At 37.7% G+C, this 20,405-nt stretch overlaps 1 protein-coding gene across 1 annotated transcript; it reads left to right on the top strand.

The window, feature by feature from the left end:
* Positions 1–7,276: 7,276 nt before the first annotated feature.
* Positions 7,277–20,000, top strand: LOC149234821 (uncharacterized). Its single transcript, XM_089368387.1, has 3 exons — positions 7,277–8,264; positions 17,880–18,055; positions 18,147–20,000. Exons 1-3 carry the CDS (start codon positions 7,505–7,507, stop codon positions 19,998–20,000), a joined length of 2,790 nt encoding a protein of 929 aa, XP_089224513.1. The 5' UTR covers positions 7,277–7,504.
* Positions 20,001–20,405: the final 405 nt, after the last annotated feature.

Below are 20,405 nucleotides of genomic sequence, written 5' to 3'. Positions count from 1 at the left end.
ATCTACTTCTACTATCAATTTGCGGAAGCTTAAAGATCGAGTAAGATCGAGCTGAACAATATAACCAGAAGAAGAAGAATCAATGCACAATACACATGAAAATACTTTGGGAAAAGCCTCAGCCAAAAACCCCACTATCTTTATTATCATACAAGGTGGAAATACATAGAGATTATGAAAAGCCTTAGCTGTCACAGCTAGCTAGCTCTCAGTACAATCCTCACAGATGCTCACAGGCAATCCTGGCTTCTCACAAGCTTGCCTCTCTGTCCTCCATGCTCCTATTTCTTTGCATTGTTCCTTGTGGATGATCTTCACCTCACCAAGTGGATGATCTCCTCTCACACATTGTCAAAAATGTGCAATCCTCAAGGAATTTAATTCCTTCTGCATGGATGAGTTTTCTTTATATGAAAAAATATGCAATTGATAGTACATTGTCCTTGACATTTAGCTCAACTGGGTCTTTCTTAGAATAAACGTGCATGAGTTTCTGATGAGGGAATCTTTAGTTATTTGGAGTATACTAGTTGAGTGCATGCATGCATCAACTGACTGATAACTCACAATTAGTTCCTTAAACAGTTGGGAACTAATTTAACTGGACTTAACTCAGTAAACTAAGTTAACTAATTACAACTCAAATACAACTCAATCTTATCTCCTTAATTTAAGGGATAACTGTTGCATGACTTCAGAAAGACTTCTAACTTGAATTTCTCCAAATAATTAATCCATAATTAATTAATTAATTATTTCCAAGCAGCTGGTGAGACTAAATTCAATTTTAATTCAAGGACAAATTAAAATTAGAATTTCTGGATTCTATTTTTATCATTTCTTGTTGTTATTTTCAACAATCCCTCTCAACAAGAAAGGAATTCAACTCGATCCCGATCGTGAACCTTTGGAATGTTATGCATGCAACACTTCTCTCAAGTGTTGTTGCTCCAACAACTCTAGAAACAAAAAAAACATCTAAACTGAATCAGTATGATGCATTTTTCATCAAAGTCTCTTGCTGTTATTGCCTCTGTTAATTGAAAACTTTGCGCTTCTTCAGTATTTGATTGCTCTAGCCTTTGTCACTTTGATCTCTGACTGCATCAATCCCACTGATTCCTCCCACTACTATGTATTTTGGTATCCTGTAGCAAGGTACGATCCATGAGATAAAACCTCTCAATGGACCCTGCCCAATTTTAGCCTTCTTGAGACTATTACTTCACATCACCCCACCTCACACCTGGAGGTATGGTTGCATGTGATCCCTTTGCCCACTTGGATTGAAATTTCCCCCTAATGGAGGTATTTGCATGAGTGGATCTCTTCACTCGGTCTCCTCTCTGCTTCTCCAATTGTGGCTCCTCCACAATTGTCTGAGACTTCTTTTGGGGCTGCATGTTGAGAGGTAATTTACTCTCCCTCTCAACCACCAAGTCTCTAACATTTTCCTTTCTCCTCAAGGCTTTGCATGCATATTGAACCTCAAGATCATACAGGTTCTTAACTTGTGAACCAATCTGTTTCACCTTTCTCGTGGTGATGTGTCTAAGGAAAACCTTTCCCTTGCTAAAGACAACATTGTAGCCTTTGTCCTCCAACATCGCGACCGATACCAAGTTCTTCTTCAGTCCAGGCACATATTTCACATATGTCAAGGTGATAGGAGCTCCATGCTCCCTCTGGAAAGCAACCGTGCCCACTCCTGAAACACTATACTTTCCATCGTCACCCATCTCTATGTGCATCTTGAGGTCTTTCTCCTCCAAGGCGCTGAATAAACTTTTATCATCGGTCATGTGGAATGAAGCTCCACTGTCAAGATACGAAACACAACCCATCATCGATGACACCATGCATGCGATGAGGGTAAATTCCATTTCGAACTGAGAGGCTAATGCCTGACCTTCCGATCCTTATGGGGATCCCTTCTTGGACTTCTTCGATGGGCAATTAGTTGCATAATGTCCCATCTCGTGACAATTAAAGCATCTCACTTCAGACTTGTCACCCTTCTTCCCTCCATGATAAGAATTTGATTTGGAATGGGACGCCTTCCCCGTCCCTTTCCTTGCCTTACTTGCTAAGGCCAGATTTTCTTCATCATCATCCTTGGATGAAGAACCATCTCATGTGCTCCTCCTAATCTCCTCCTGCATGAGATCCGACCACAGTCGTTCCTAATCCGACAGTTTCTCCCTTTCATTCACAGAGTCTCGGTAACTATTCCAACTCTTTGGAAGGCCAAGGAGAGCAAGGCTCACCATATCATCATTGACAATAGTTATTCCCACATTGCTAAGCTCAATTTCTACAGGTGGTGAGCTTGTTCAGATATATGGAAATAGTTCGCCCTTCTCCATCTTGATTCTTCGAAGCTTATCCTTGATCGCCAATTTCTTCTGGTCGCTATTGTTCTGGTAGAGGTCCTTCAATGTCTTCCACATTGAAAATGGAGTATCATTCCCATGGAGACTCGAGACAATATGGTCTCAAACTCCCTCAAGGATGATCTGTCTCGCCTTCGCCACACACTTCTTCCACTCAGCCAACTCTTGTGCATTAGTTGAAGCTTGCTTTTGGATTTCTTGATCAATGAATTCCTTCAAGCCATTGTCTTCCAATACAACCTCCATTCTATCTTTCCATGATTTGTAATTCAAGCTACCTTCCAAGGCATACTCGAGTCTCAAGCCATAGGATGCCATTCGCCAACCTTGAAGTATGATAAGAATTCGATTTGCACCTGCAACCCCGAACTTCAAACTTCGAATTCTCTTCTCTGTATACTGTTCACAGCTCCAATAAATTTGGCTCCGATACCATGTAGAAATTCTACAAATTCTCTACAAATCTTCCTCTAAGACCATGTAGAAAATCTAACTGTAGATTAACTCGATAATGCAATATAAATCAAAGCAAAATACTATAATCTACTTCTGCTATCAATTTACGGAAGCTTAAAGATTGAGTAAGATCGAGCTGAACAATATAACCAGAAGAAGAAGAATCAATGCACAATACACATGAAAATACTTTGGGAAAAGCCTCAACTAAAAACCCAGCTATTTGTATTATCATACAAGGTGGAAATACATAGAGATTATACAAAGCCTTAGCTCTCACAGCTAGCCAGCGCTCAGTACAATCCTCACAGATGCTCACAGGCAATCCTGGCTTCTCACAAGCCTTCCTCTCTGCCCTCCAAGCTCCTATTTCCTTGCATTGTTCCTTATGGATGATCTTCACCTCACCAAGTGGATGATCTCCTCTCACACACTGTCAGAACTGTGCAATCCTCAAGGAATTTAATTCCTTCTGCATGCATGAGTTTTCTTTATAGGAAAACATATGCAACTGATAGTACATTTTCCTTGACATTTAGCTCAACTGGGTCTTTCTCAGAATAGACATGCATGAGTTTCTGATGAGGGAATCTTCAGTTATCTGGAGTATACTAGTTAAGTGCATGCATGCATCAATTGATTGATAACTCACAATTAGTTCCTCAAACAGTTTGGAACTAATTTAACTGGACTTAACTCAGTAAACTGAGTTAACTAATTACAACTCAAATATAACTCAATCTTATCTCCTTAATTAATGGATACTCTCCTTAATTTAAGGGATAATTGTTGCATGAATTCAGAAATACTTCTAATTTGAATTTCTTCAACTAATTAATCCACAATGAATTAATTAATTATCTCCAAGCAGTTGGTGAGACTAAATTTGATTTTAATTCACAATTTTAATTCAAGGACAAATTAAAATTGGAATTTATGGATTCTATTTTTATCATTTGTTGTTGCTATTTTCAACAGGAAACCCACAACAACATGGTTATCTAAGAAATGGAAAGGCAAGGCTATGACCACTATCAATGCAGGCAAATCTCCACGTTAGTGACAACACATAACCAAGGAATCACATGCAGGAATCTTGCATCCAAAAACCAACAAGGAGATCATACATGCAACATGTTGCCTGCAAAGCAATCTAGTTGTAACTGTTGATCGCACTGTCTCCTCCCGCTTCCTTGCTTTCTTTGGTTTCACCAAATCCAAGTGAATACTAGAGTGCTCCAATCATGCTCCAAGAATGCTCTAAGTGTGCAAGAGTATGAGAAAGAGAAAGAATGAAAGGAGAGAGCTAACACTAAACTAACAAACATTGTGAACTGTTTCTCTGGAGCCTTTTTATCATTGAGGCCTCTATTTTCTTCATTTTCCTTCATTTTTCCTTCAATTTATCCCTCATGCATATTTGTGTCTCTTCATCTCCCTTTTCTCCAATTTTTCTTTATTTTCCATAATTAAATGCCAACTAACGTCTCTTTGCCTTTTCCAATGTCTTCGTTAATTTCCATAGCCATAAATAAACAACAAGTGATGCCCACTATAATGTTTCTCATAGCCTGGTTTTATTTTATTTACATGGAAAAGCAACCAGGAACTGTTACAAGCATCTACATAATGTATTTTTGTTCATTTTTTCAAAAGTTGAATAAAATTACCGGGTTTTTCCCCTTTGGAAAAGATAAATATTTAAATTACATAATTCCTTTATTTCTTTAAGAAGATTAAACAATTGAATAAATAAATAAATTACACATATACATGAGATTGAGATCAATAAAAATATAACATATACATTTTATTTATTTTTTAATGATTTATATATTAAAAATTGTTATATTCCTCTCACATTTGGCAATATGCGAGCACAAATTTGAGTAGCAAGACACCATTAACCATGTTTCAAATTCAAGCACATATGGTCATGTGTGTGGGTGCGCGCATATAGACTTACGGATCATTACTGACAATGTATGAATCAAAACCCCACATGTTATTTTTCACCTCCCTATCACTATTGCTCATTGAAAGCATGCGTTGGTGCACTAGGGATGGCCAACACCCCTTGTTGTATCTCTCCTTGTTTACTCTTTTCATTATTCAAGTGAAGAGAGATGAACATTCCCCATTACTCAAGCAACATAAGAGGAGGTGATTTTTATTGTAGTGATGTAGAGAGTCATATGAATGAGCACCTTGCGATAGTTAATGACCCTTTCAAAAGTAAGAGGCAAACAACTCCCATATGATCACACCTGTGTTTAGTTTTCTAGGTTTCTAAACTCTAAGAAACCCATAGAAGCCCACTTTGGCATCACAATTACGACAAAAAACATGTTTTTTTTTGTTCCATTCACGACTTTATAAACACATAAAAACATACCCTAACTTAATTCGAAAGCTAAGTGAGGAACTCTTACAATGATGATGCCATGGCAACTGGTGTGAGGCTTATGATTGTATCCTAAGAAAGGGATGTTGAAGGAAGCCATGGAGGATTTTAGAAATGTATGACAACAAGGTATTCATATGGATTCCATAAGTTTTGCATTGTACACTGTTGCATGAATCAAGATTAAAGGCACTAGAAAAGGGGAGGAATATCCCAATGTTTTTATGGCTACTAAAATCATTGAGCTGTATGTGCGAGGATGTAGGAAGAACACCAAGTGTTGAAAAGAATTTTGAGCAAGATTTAGCTACTTGGAACTATTTAATTAGTAGGTTTTCCTGCAAGGCCTTGGGGTGGAGTTGATTCATTTGTTTGGTTATATGAAAGATGTAAGGATAACATTGAATTGATACATTTTTCAAGGTGTCCTTTTAGCATGCAATCGATAGGTTTTGGTGGACTAAGGTGTTAGGTCATAAAAAGCAATAGAAAAGAAATGTGAGAGGCATCTTGTAAAGGTTTTTCTCCTTGTAGTATGCCACATGGACATAAATCTCTTCTTCATGCAATGTGTCAAGTCTTATCAAAGATATTATTTCATGACAAAAGAGCACTACAAAGATATAATTTTCCTTGAAAACTTGGCCAAAATTTCATTTTTCTCTTCTAAAAGTTGTTCCTTTGTGACATTTCATTCCCAACATATTTTTACTTGCAAACCACCACATTGCCTCAATTTTCCCTTATTTGCGACATGCTGCATTTCCAATACATCTCCATCTCCATTATATATTGCATTTCTTGAAACTTTATCTTCACACGATGCATCACACTACCATAATATTCCTCCTCATGCGATGAACATTTTCCTCTACTACAACAAAGACATTTCTTCTTTATTTTTATCTAGGGCGATTTACTTCATCACATTTTCCAAATTTTTTCTTTCTTGCACCAGTTCACATTCAACATTTCTTCCCACACAATACAGGAGAATGCAACAAAGATCTTTTTGTTGCAATACAATGCAACGCTACATTTTTTCCATGCAATAGTGTTGCACAAAATATCTTTTCCACCTCGTATAATGCATTTTAGTCCAACTTTAAAAATAATACAAGAAAATATGTATTGCACAAAAGAAAAAGATACATTGCTTAAACATTGCTTCATTGTCTTAATCAAAGGGAAAATTTGCTAAACTTCCGTTCTTATACTAATTGGATATTCAAGTTCAAAAATAGATTATTAGTCCTCGCTAAGACAAGACTCTAGCAATAGATTTCCATGTTGACCACTATTAGTTTAGCATTTACCAATGCAAGTTATAATATAAATACATTTTTATTTTTATTTTTCAATATTATTGGAAAAAATATTTTCAAGCATTTGATTGGACCATAACTTGAAGGCCTTATTGTAGCGTATCCACAATACAATGCCATGTGGGAACTCCCTCATTTTTTTCTACCATAATTTTTTGATGCAAATGCAATGTTTATGCTATCATTTTCAAATATTTGTGCCATGATTTTTCATTATTAAACTTTATAGGAAAAACCACCTAAAATTAAAATCCTTGAAAATACCTCACACTCACCTAAGTACCATATTTACCATAATTTATATGCATAAAAAATGGATAAAAACAAGATGTAAATAATATACTTACCAAGAGTAGTTATTGCCCATTTTTATTTATGTGTTTTACAATGAATAAAAATGTAAATGTGAAGACTTACTAATTATTACTACCTACAAAAATTTATACAAATCTTAAACTACAATGTAAAAAGATACAAACAATATGAAGACAAGTCTCATCACCAACTCGGTAGAGTTTTGATATTTGAAATCGATTTGCTATTATATAGCACCCCTACTACCTTAAAGCATATATTATTATTTTAATATATATTATTATTATTATTATAATAATATCTGTGTACTTAATTTATGAATTATCATTGTTCTTAATGTATGAATTCAACTTTATTTATGAAATCCATTTCAAAATTAAACTTTACGATACCCAACTAAGTGCGTTAGCCATTAGGCTAGCACCCTCCATTCTTTTCTGGCCAAGCCGACTACGCCAGATTGGGAAAAACCTGATGGGACCAGGGCCGAATAAAAGGCTCGAGGCCTATATGTACACAGTCTTTTACACAGGCGAAACAGATTCACCTTCCCCTTATCGCGATTTCAGCTTTTGAAAATCCTTGTTTCTTTGGATTTACAAGCAGTAGCAATGGCGGGAGCAGATCCCGCGTTCGAATACCTCCAACGCATTCAGTCAACGATGGAATCCTTCGACGAGTCTCTGTCCCAGCTGTGCAAAGACACTCTCAGCGACTCAGCTCGCAACCTGCGGAAGAACCTGATGGAATCTTATCATGACCTCTATAAAACCCTGCAGTCGAGGTACGAAACCCTAAAGATAAAGGAGAAAAAACTAGAAGAAACCGTAACTACGGGCAAGAGCGAAGAAAACAAAACATCGAAGCTCACCTCATCCCTTGGCCTCCCCTCAGAGATCGAAATCCTCTACGATAAAGCCGACGGCCGTGGCCTCAGAAATTACATAATGAAACACATAAAAGATGTGAAAATCCTGCGGAACGAATTGATGGCGCTCCTTAAAGCCCCCGATGCGGCAAAGCTGGTTTTGAGTGCTCTGGAGCCTCCATTTTTTCCGAATAAAAAGGCCAGCATTTTGCTCTTTGAATGCCTTTACCTCATTTTTGGTAACGACGACAGTTGCGTTTTCACCTCGGATGTGAAGGATTCGGCCCGGAAGATTGCCAAGGCTTGGAAAAAAGAGATGAATATGGAGAATACAACTCGCGCCAGTAGGGTGAATATTATGACCTTTCTGAAGTTCTTGGCCTCGTTTAGGATCGCGGCGGATTACGAGAGGGATGAGCTTTGGAGACTACTGTTCTCTGTTTCGAGGAACGATGAAACTGTAGAGGTGTGCCGTTCTCTTGGATTGTCTCCTAACATATCAGGTTAGTGCCTTGATCATATCTCCTGGTGTTAAACATCAAGTAAAAAGACAAAAGTGGAAGCTAGTGTAAAGTCCCACATCAACAATTCTGAGACAAAGGTGCTTTATGAATTACTACATGCGCTAAAAACAACTTTGCCAATTCTGATATTAGCTTGTGGTTGCAGATCCCCAGAGCTTATGTGCTAGCTTGCTCTCTCTGTGCCTCACTTTGGCTGTACTAAAACTTCCCAAAGTTTGATAAATGGCTGACATTTTTACTTCCCAATAAGATATCCAAATTTGGTTGTCTAAACTGTTCAATGGTGTATCTACTCAAAGTTTGATAAGATAACTAGCTGACATTTTAACTACACGATGAAACAACTAGCAAAAACCATGTATCAGCAGTTGTTGCTAGGGACATATGTTGTGTTAGCAATCACATTAACACGACAGTAAATGTAGATGGAACATAAATAAAAACATTAGAAGACAAGCCAAGACAAGAGGACAAAAGATGTGGCGCCAGCGAGGGACAAACCCCAATGTGGGGACACCCTTTGATCAATTGTTCTTATTATTCTTCAAAAGTTTAGCAGAGAGAGAGTACAATATGTAATATTCACTTGTCCAATCAAAGTAAAATCTGTAATATTACAATATGTAATATTCACTTGTCCAATCAAATTGAAATCTGTCCAGTCAAATAGCAGCCACAGGAAGCCCTAACCAGAAAATCAACATTGGTCAACAAGGCAAAATTTATCCTTCAAAACAATTCGGTTAAACCCTGTCAATTTGGCCTCCAACAGTGATCTGAATCAACCCAAAATAGTCCGGAAAAACTCAGTCAAACTTGGTCAATGTAGATTCAAACCTATGGTCAAACCCTCCTGCAGTCAACGCTGGTCAAATAACCCGGATTGCCTCTATTCCTGTGCCCAAAAATGTGGCCTGCCCAAACAGAAAATTCTCCAAGGAAAAACACAGTCAAATCAAGTCAATAGTAGCTTGGTCAACACTGGTCAACCCTTCCGGAAATTTGGTCAACGCTGAAACAAAAAATCTTGTCCTTCGCATGTGTGGAGAGAGAGGTTGCCCATAAAAGTGTACAGACCAATAAGATGAGAGAGGGATGTGTGTGAATGATTGATGTCCAAATGAGGCAAATGCACCTTCTATTTATATGCAATGTTGAGGATGAATAAACATGTCTTTTGGGCTTCTGAGCCTACATTAGATTGCTTGCCGACCTTGACAATTTGTCCATAAACAAATTAAATTCATAATTCCATTTGTACATGTCAGAATGAGATAATCTTTAGATCAATCCTACACCTCTTGGAAAGAGGAGTCTAATAAAAATATTAGCTGCATCATATGAGCTGTCCAAGGTGGAGTTTGGCCCTAGTTGCCAAATTTAACAGTTTTTTACGACTCCGACTCGGCCGAGGATCGACTCCGACTCCGACTCGGTAATGACTCGGCCGGCTCGATTTCAATGACTCGGTCGTTGTAAAAAATACATTAAATATTTATTTTTTTTATTAAAAAACATAATTTTAAATATTTTAAACATAATTTTAAAGATTTTCATTCATGTTTCCATTGTCCAAAGTTCAAACACACAGTGGGGGAAGAGTCGAAGACAGTTTTGGAATTTATTGAAGGTGCTTGGCCCTTTCTTCTAGACCACATATGAAGTATTTGTGGCTCCATTGAAGCTACCTGGAACTATAATCTTGAGCAGTCACATAAAATGCTTGAATCTCCATGTTCATTGCACATGCTAAGTATGAGTTCTGTTGAGGTTATGACAATGTTTGCATTAACAGTTTTGTTGGTGACTCTTCATCCTACAGCAGCATGTAAAAGTTACACAATTAACCAGTCCTATTGTTTGCAGCATTAAGGTGATTGAAGAAGTCTTGGTAACAGTATGGTGGTGGAGCACATACATGTGCATTGATCTTTGGATCCTTGATCAGAATTTCTGAAAGGGTTTGAACTTTGTATTGTTGATATGAGTATTTTCATAAACATTATTGTCCATACTGTGATAGACAGAAGATGCAGCCTTCTCTTCTGTAACTTTTGATCCATCACATGTGAAGGTTTAGGTCTAAATATTGACTCTACCGTAGTCACTAATCACTATCAGTAAAACTTGGATCTCTCCTATTCTATAAACTATAAAGAAGAGATGAATTGCAGAGCTGCAGCCAAGAGAGTTGATTCAGAGTGAGGTTGGAGAATCAGAGACATGAATTTACCAGTAGCAAGATGCTATTGCTGTGTATGAGTCTAAGAAGACTAGAAAGCATGAGTTTACTAGTAGCAAGCTTGAAGACTTAAAGGCATGAGTTACTAGTAGCAAGGTGCCATCCATGAATCTAAGAAGACTCAAGGCATAAGTTTACAAGTAGCAAGAATCAAGATGCAGCCTGTATGGTCTTGTTGCCACAAGCATACTTGCAAAAATATTGGAAATGTTCCCAAATTAAGAACAATACAAAAACAATCCATGGCTGGGAGTCTCCCCTGCATAGAGGGCTTGGTTCTCTTTATTAAATACAAGTTCCATACCCTAGTACATGATAAAATCCAATGGAAACATTGCAATCCCCCCAATCCTGAAATCTTGAAAAACAGATAAGTCTGTTGGATTTTGAGTGAGATCTAAAATTCTACTTTCTCCATATGAAATCCAATGAGGGCGAAACCACTCTCAAACATCCTGAGTCATTTCATGGTAATGTTAAAAATTTAAGTAAAAGGATGAAAGTTTGAGGCATATGTAGTTCATGGTAATGTTAAATTCTTAACATTACCATGAACTGCATATCAACAGTAGGGCAAAAGTTCACTTTTATAACTTTACACAGGCATTTAGAAGCAACTAGAAGTAGGTCTTGAATTACTTTTTCATTTTTCCGAATCAGATCTTGTATCCCTGGTGACTCTTCTCTAGTCATATTTGCAGATAACATTTCTAATTGGTGACATTGTACTGCATAAGCAGGTGCTCTTCTTCGACTCAGCTTCATCATCTGAGATGATGATACAACTTGATTTTCTGGTGCTTGGAATCCGTGTAGTTTGTATTTTTGACCTCCCCATTTGAATTCTATAAATTGTACTTGATGGTTGGCGGCATAAGTACCTAAAGTTCGTAGCCATTGGATACCTAGGACTACATCTACTCCTCCTAACGGTACCGTGAAGAATGGAGACTCTAGATTAAAGTCTTGAATCTGTAAATTGACCTTATGGCATTTCCCTACCTTTTCAATCTTCTTACCATTAGCTACCATCACTTTCATGTTTGGTAAGGGAAATGAAAAAATATTGAGTCTCCTTGCCACGGTTGCATCTAAAAAATTGTGTGTGCTACCTGAGTCGATGAGAACCACTATGTTGTTCTTCTTTATGTGTCCTTTTAACTTTAAAGTTTGAGGTTGTGATATAACTGTCATAGCTGATAATGACACTTGCGGAATACTTCCGTTATCTAATTCTGGTGAGAATTCTGGGGTGTCTTCTATGTCATAATCTTCACTGTTTGAATCATTGGTTGCTTTACAATTATATAGGTTCTTTGGTTCTTTTCCTTTAGCACATCTATGTTTGGGGTCCCACTTCTCACCACAGCGTTTACATTTACCTTCTTTTATCCTTTGCATTTCCACATTAGATTTTTCATCTTCACGACGATGTGGTGGAACATAACTTGTATTATTTGAGTCCACATACTGGGGTATCCTTCGTCTTGCATAAGTTTTTTCCGCTTTTGACCAAAATATTGGTTCGGATTTCTTTTCGGCTGTATTTGCTTTTCGTCTTGCTACTTCTATAGATGTAATGTCATGCATCTCAAGTTCTGCTTGTAAATGGGTTTTGAGTCCCAAGATGTATCACTGAATTAGACGAGATTCTGATAACCCAGGTACTCGTGTTACTAAGGTCTCCCATTCTTGAGTGTATTCATCCACACTTCCTTTTTGTCGTAGTTTGATGAGTTTTGAAAAGAACTCTTCTTCCTTTACACCTTGGAATCTTTTGAAGAATGCATCTTTAAATTTCCTCCAGCTAATGACGTGTGTTGTCTTTTTCCACCACATATACCAGTTATATGCTTCTCCCTCCATTTTCATGGATGCATGCCTGAGCTTTTCGTCATCGTCATTGATGTCATATATCTCAAAGTATTCTTCTGCTTTATTTATCCATGCAACATTGTTTTTTCGTTTCCATCGAATTTAGGCATCTCAACTTTTGCCCTTCGCTGGTATCTTGCTAATGGTTGAGCGAAAAAAGGTTGTTGATTGGTAAAGTTATCCCAGAGTTTCTTGTTTGTAAAGGCTGTGTTACTCGCTTCTTGGTGGGGTGTCACTGATTTTTTTGGGGATTCAACTTTTTCATGAGAGTCTGTAGACTTTGTTGAATTTGACGAAATGTGTTCTTGATTCTCTTCACCTTCTTTTAGTAGTTGTTCGGGGTGTACAATTCGACCTTTTACACAGAATTTTCAGCATTGTTAAGACCTCTCTGATGCTTGCTTCTGTTTGGACATGGTAATTTTCCATCTTTATTTCTATTTGATTTGTCGTATCGTGAAGATTTTTGATTTCATCAGCTTGCTCCCCAAGCTTGATTTGGAATTCATTTAATCTTTTACTGACCTCGTCGTGGTTGCTATTTATCTTATGCTCCATGTCCAACAATTTTTTTTGAAAATCCGCCATTGTCATTGTCAACCTTGAGCGGGTTTGCGGTGGCGTGTATTTATTTGCCAGCTAAAATGTTTTTCCTCTCCTTTTTTTTAACAAAAATAAATTTTATATATATATATATATATATAACTTTTAATTAATTAAAATAGATTTAATTAATTAACTAACTTATATATATAACTTTTAATTAATTAAAATAAATTTAATTAATTAAATTATATGTATTATATATAATATAATTATATATATATGTTAGTTATATATATTATATGTCACGTTATATATATATATATATATATGTCACGTTATATCTATTTTAAGTCTTTGCCGACTGTCACGTCCGCCGGTGGGGTCACCTCCGGCAGCAAATGACACTTACAGCAGACCGATTAATATAATCGTGGTGGCAGAGCTCCCACAGAGGTTATTCCAAACAACTATAGGTCACCCTCGCTGAATCACCGCAGAGATTTATTCCGCGCAGCCGCGGGTCCACCACACGGAACCACCGCAGCTGGTTTGTATGAGGTTTTGGTCACCCGGAAACCAAGTGTGAGCCGCAGAGCTGAGACCGTGTACGAAAAGAATGACAAACAATGGAAGTTTGAATAGGAATGAAGACAGGGACGTGGGTACGGACAACGTTGGGGTGGACGGGTTTGTGTGGAGAATTGTATGGCGGAAGAAAATTTGGCGTGAACTGCAGAGATGGACTATGAGCACAGCAGAAGTGGGGGATAACTAACCGCTCTGATACCAATGAAGCATAAAACTTCTGATATGCGGAATTATATGTAAAAATATTTTATTAAAATGATGAATAGATAGATGATGATGATTACAATGGGGTTCCTGGCTTATATACCGCCATGGGCACCCTTTGGGAAAGGGCATGATCTTATGATTGTGCCCTTTCGTCTAATTAACCCTAAAATTAAATAATAAACCTAAAGTTAACTAATTTTTTACATAACATACTTTGTCTTTGTGGCAGCCGGTGCATTTGAAGGAGGTTCAGAAATCTTTCCCTGCACATAGTCCATAACATCATGCTCTTCTAAAGTCGAATCAAGAGACATCTTCCATGCATGATAAGTAGACTTATCATTGAGCTTGTCATCAGGCTTGAAGTAAGATGTAGAGATAGAACATAAATAAAAACAGTAGACGACAAACCAAAACAAGAGGATACAAGATGTGGCGCCAACCAGGGACAAACCCCAATGCAGGGAAACCCTTTGATCAATTCTTTTTATTATTCTTCAAAATTTCAACAGAGAGAGAGAGTACAATATGTAATATTTACTTGCCCAATCAAAGTGAAATCTGTCCAGTCAAATAGCAGCCACAGGAAGCCCTAACGAGAAAGTCAACGCTGGTCAACAGGGCAGAATTTATCCTCCAAAACAGCGCGGTCAAACCCAGTCAATTCAGCCTCCAACAATCATTTGAATTTGCCCAAAACAGTCCCGAAAAACTCAGTCAAACTTGGTCAACGCAGAGTCAAACCTGTGGTCAAACCCTCTTGTAGTCAACGATGGTCAAACAGCTTGGATTGCCTCGATTTCTGTGCCCAGAAATGCGGCCTGCCCAGACAGAAATTCTCCAAGGAAAAACACAGTCAAATCAAGTCAATAGCAGCTCAGTCAACGCTGAAACTGAAAATCCCTGTCTTGTCCTTCGCACGTGTGGAGAGAGAGGCTGCCCAGAAAAGTGTATGAACCAATCAGATGAGAGAGAGGTGTGTGAATGATTGATGTTCAAATGAGTCAAATGCACCTTCTATTTATATGCAACGGTGAGGATGAATACACGTGTCTTTTGGGCTTCTGAGCCTACATTAAATTGCTGGCCGACCTTGACTATTTTGTCCATAAACAAGATAAATTCATAATTCCATTTGTACATGTTAGAATGAGATGATCTTTAAATCAATCCTACAACTCTCGGAAAGAGGAATCCAATAAAAATATCAGCTGCATCATATGAGCTGTCCAAGGTGGAGTTTGGCCCTAGTTGCTAAATTTAATGGTATCAAACATCCCCTTTTAGAAACTAACCAAGATGCTGTTGACTTCACATAAGTTAGAAAAAGAAAACTTCTAATGCTTTAATAAGTTTTAGTTTATTTGAGTAAAAGTAAAATAGAGAATTGTACGTTAACTAGGCCAGATATAAAATGGCAGTTTTAGAAAACCATTATGAAAGGTTGAACTTGATTCTAGATAACGAAGGCAGTAGTTATAAAAGATAACGTAAATAGAAATGTGAATTGAGCTTAATTAAATGTCTGTTCAGCCATAGGGCCTTGGTTTACAGGCGAGATCGATATATTTAGTCCTAAGAGTTTCATTCTTGCACGTGGTCTGTTCCATCTGAATGGCATGTGTAAAAAGGAATGAGGCTGATTACAAGTTCCAGACAATTTTGGTAGAATATTTACCTTTTCCATATAAGACTTACGATTTGAGTGCAGTATGAACAATGTGAATTCTCACACAAATATAGTCGGAGATTTTGGGAATTGTATTTGTGTTCTATATATATATATATAAAATATAATATAATATTGTTGGAGTAATTAAAATTGATAATATTTTTATTACAATATATTAAAACAAGTAAATAGTCAATTTAAACTAAATCAACTTAACAATATAGATATTACAAAATAGAAAAAGGCAATGTCTAAACATGCTACATTTTGGAGTTTTTGGTCGGAATCTAGTGAATTTTTGTTTGGTTAAATCTTAATGTTTGTTGTTAAAAATGAGTTTTTGACTGGCATATGTGGATTCAACACCCTGAAAACTTCTGGGGCACTCGGAATGTGATGAATTTACAACTCAAACTTGTGATTCCAAGAAATTCCTACTTGTTTCTGGACAAATTAGACTGAAAAATATGTTGAAAAACTCTTCAAAATATATAGAACAAATAGACTACGGCAAATATGATACATGTGAAGTCATGTTTAATAAACTAACTCTCATTATCCTGAATCAAAGGAAATACGTTTCTCAAAACATTGTCTTTTATGTTTTATCAACTCAAAGTTTGATAAATGGCTGACATTTCAACTTCACAATAAGACATCCAAATTTGGTTGTCTAACTTAACTGTTCAATGGTGTATCTACTCAAAGTTTGATAAGATAAGTGGCTGACATTTTAACTACACGATGAAACATCCAAATTTGGCTGTCTAACGTGATCTTGGGTGAACATGGTTTTCAATGTTGTTAAGTCACCCTCTTCAAAAATGAAATCTGTACTTCGAATCCTTCCGAAATTATCAGCTTAAACTACAAAGTTGAGATACACATGCTACACTATTATGTGAGTGCCAAAGTTTGGTTTTGCTTTTTATATCAAGTGGGTTTTTAGAAAAATTCTTACGAGTCAAATGCCTTTCAGACGACTGTTGTCTTCAAATCTCACATTCTCATAGTGTGATTTAAGGTATTCTCAGTTCAAAGAGTCAAATTTGTGATCTTTGAGTGTTAGTTGACTATATCCAAAGACTGACCTTTAAGCCAGAGGCGTCCTTTAAGCCTATGGCCTATAGCTTCAGCTGTTTGCAGCTGCCACTGGCTTCTTCAACTTGGAGGTAGCTTCAGCTGTTTGTAGCTGCCACTGGCTTCTTCAACTTGGAGGCTTACAGAGCATAAGCCTGTTGCACCAGTAATAGCCATCTTTATAATGGAGCTGCGAGAAGAGAAATTGCAGTAACTAATTTATAACAGTGCAATTCCATTGAGTTGCTACCGTTTGAATTTTCAAGTGAGCTTTAGAAATACACACCCCAGATAATGTTCTGGCAAGTTACTGGGATGTAGGGGATGTGGGAATGTGCCTGCGGATGTATAGAGACTCGAATTTTAGGGAACACCACAGGGGGCGTGTAGGTCTTGACATACGGGATGTTTTTCGAAATACTATAAATTAGTATATATGTCAAAAGCTGAATCATAAATGATGCATAAATGGCTGGGTGAAAACTAAAAGTGCAGTGTTTCTCTCCGCTATTACACGTGCTTTCCACAGAATGCACACAGCATAGCGGCAAGGCTAAGGTGTCAGGAATCAGTTCTCAGAATTCAGTTAACGTAGTTCAGTGTTCACAGTTCAGGTTCCTGTTCAATCACAACGAAATGTAAATGAAAAGTGAATGTGAATTGTGTTTATGTTTTTTATAAGTTGAAAAGGGTTTAGGAGGTAGAAATATTAGGGTTGTTTTCTCATTTATCTTTTTGCCATTTTCATGGTATGACAATAAATTTTTAAGGGCAGTGTCCTGGACTACCCATTTAAGAGGGAAGACCCCTGTTGTTTCCCTCTCCATTTCCTGGTATCTCTCCCACAAGGGTGTGCGGGGGAACATCCCCAGTGAAGTATCCATAACAAGAGCACAGGAGAAATATGTAGTGCAGAACTATGGCAATGCAAGAGTTTCTGCCGTACATTTAACTATGCACTAGTTTGTGGCTTTGTTGTTTTGATTTTTGTGTTTCTTTGCATTTGATTTGGAGTTTCTGCACTGGTTTCATGCAGATGAATGACCTTGAGGTGAAGTCTCCAATTTTTTGTTCTGTTTTTGGTTTTGTTGTTGTTGTATTTATACATCTTGTGGTTAAACTGACAAGTATGGAGGAGTATGGGAATTATGATATCAAGGTGTCTCCACTGGCTTTTGGCAGCTCATTTTCTTGCTAAAATCCTTTGAATTTTGCCTGTTCTTCGTTATTCATTGAAAAGTTCAGAGTTGGGATGTTTTGAAACATTCCCTGCCCACACCTCTCAAACTAGAGGTATGGAGTTTCATCAGTAGGAGATATGATGGAATATTTCTTATGGTTCTTTTAGATTTTTGCTGATCACATGTTTTTGGTATTTATGCAGAATTTATCGATATGCTTTCCAAAGGTGGTAAACAGTTAGAGGTCCTTAGATACGCTGATGCATTTGGCATGCTGGACAAAGTAGATCATGTGGAATTGTTGACATCATATTTGAGAGATGTCGAGAATGCTGGAAAGGAAGTTGCAACGAATGGACAAAGCACGGCTGCGTCTCAGGTTGTTATTGATGTTTATATTCTTTTTCTAAGATCAAAAGTTACCTGATGCAATACTGAATAAGAAATGTATATTTTGATTTGTGTTGTAGGAACCAGATTATATGGCAAAACTCCAGACTGATGCTGCTATTAAGTTGAGGGCTGCCCTGAGAGCTGTTATTAACCTTGCCAGTAAGTATGGTTTGAAGAGTCATTTTTTCGAAGAAAAACTAAGAAATTTGGAACAGGGGAAAGAAGAGAAAGAAGACGGAAATAAAGCTGCTAAGAAAAGGGCAGAGAATATAGAAGAGAAAGAAGATGGAAAGAAAGCTTCCGAGAAGAAGGCACAGGAGATAGAAGAGAGAGAAGACAGAAAGAACGCTGCTGAGAAAGAGGCACAGGAGATAGAAGAGAAAGAAGACGGAAAGAAAGCTGCGGAGAAAAGGGCACATGAGAAAGAAGAGAGAGGTGGAAAGAAAGATGCTGAAAAAAAGGCACAGCAGAAAGAAGACGGAAATAAAGTTGCTGGGAAAAAGGCCCTGGAGAAAGATGGAAAGAAAGATGCTGAAAGAAAGGCACAGGATAAAGAAGACGGAAATATACTTGCTGGGAAAAAGGCGTGGGAGAAAGATGGAAAGAAAGATGCTGGGAAAAAGGCACAAGAGAAAGCCGGAAAGAAAGATGCTGAGAAAAAGGCACAAGAGAAAGAAGAGCAAGAAGACGGAAAGAAAGATGATGCTGAGAAAAAGGCACAGCATAAAAGACTTCAATCTTTTGAGCTGGGCCATAAGCCTTCGGAGAGTGAAAACTATGCTTCAAAGAGGGCTAAGCATGCTTCATCAAATGAGACAACCAGAGTGGTTAAGCAAAAGGCAGAGCAGGAATATGGAAAGAAAGCTTCTGAGATAAAGGCACTGGAGAAAGAAGACAGAAAGAATGCTGCCGAGAAAAATGCACAGGAGAATGAAGACAGAAAGAAAGCTGCTGAGAAAAAGGCACAGGTTAATGAAGAGAGAGAAGTTGGAAAAGAAGCTGCTGAGAATAAGGCACAGCATAAAAGACATCAATCTTTTGAACCTGGCTATGGACTTTCGGAGCGTGAAAACTATGCTTCAAAGAGGGCCAAGGATGCTTCACTGAATGAGACAACCAGAGTGGTTGGTATGGATAACTCAAAACCTTCACCCTACAACATTGATGGGGTTCAATATAACTATGGGTTGATTGGTCATCATCACTATCCATCAGCTTCTAGTGCTGCTAACGCTGTGCTTGCTGCTGGTGCCTTTGCATCAGTACCTTCCATTGGAGCTCAAATAAATAATGAGAGAAGGCGTCATGAAGGGAACCCCTTAGCTTTTGGGACTAGCAATCTAACACCTATTGGATCATCATTGTACAGCGCTAGTGTCCCTGCTGGTAATGTGGCTGCAGTTAATTATGATGGAAGAGGTCAGCAAAGCTATGCGATGAATTTTGTTGAAGTTGATAAAAATCATGTTAGAACATCAGTATATGGGACAAGGGATTTGTCAAATTTATTTGCCATGCAAAATAATTATAATTTTGAGGGAAGAGGTGAGGAAAGCTATAAGTTGAATTTTGGGGAAATTCATAACAATCCTGTTAGAGCATCATCACATGTGACTGGTGTTTCAGCAAATTCATCTGCCACTGAATGTGATTATGAGAGAAGGGTCACAGAACTTTATACGTCAGCTTTTGGCCGTGGTAATACGGCTGGCATTGGGTCATCTGTATATGGATCAAATCCCTGTACGATTCCCTCCGGTGTGAACCAAGGTAGTCATGAAAGAAGCCTTGGACAGTCTTCAGGTTTTGCTGGTCAAAATGCGGTACCACCTTCCAGTGTGACCACCACGGTACCACTTTCCAGTGTGAGCCAAGGTCACGTTGAGAGGAGAGGATCTGTTATAAGTAAGTATACGTTCAACAGTGGGTAAACTTCTTTACCCCTGGCCCACTGAGCTTCCTAAAACTGATGATGAAAACACAACAGGACAGAGTGATCTGTATTAAAGTTTGTCCTTACTGTAACAGTCAAATTCTTATTCTGGCTGAATAAGAATTTTCTGCTGGGTGATCCAAGCACTCAAATTTCATTTGCTGTTTTGTAATACAAATTCAGCGGAGGTGTACTTCCATATAATAATGCAATTTCCTTACCTATCATCAAATTTTAAAATACTCTTATTGATTGTGTGGATTGTTACGCTGTTTATAACAAGGGACATGTGTCTTTGTTCCCCGCTGTTTTATTTAATGGATTATATTTACAAAATTCTTGCACATGCCATTAGGATATCCATTGTATGCTATTTTGATGGTTGGGTTTCCTTCGCTTCTGC

Source organism: Pinus tabuliformis, chromosome 8 (genome assembly GCF_031772625.1).
Source record: "Pinus tabuliformis cultivar Carrire ecotype Pingquan chromosome 8, CPIR1, whole genome shotgun sequence".
Taxonomy (NCBI): domain Eukaryota; kingdom Viridiplantae; phylum Streptophyta; class Pinopsida; order Pinales; family Pinaceae; genus Pinus; species Pinus tabuliformis.
This window is presented reverse-complemented; position numbering and strand designations above follow the sequence as displayed.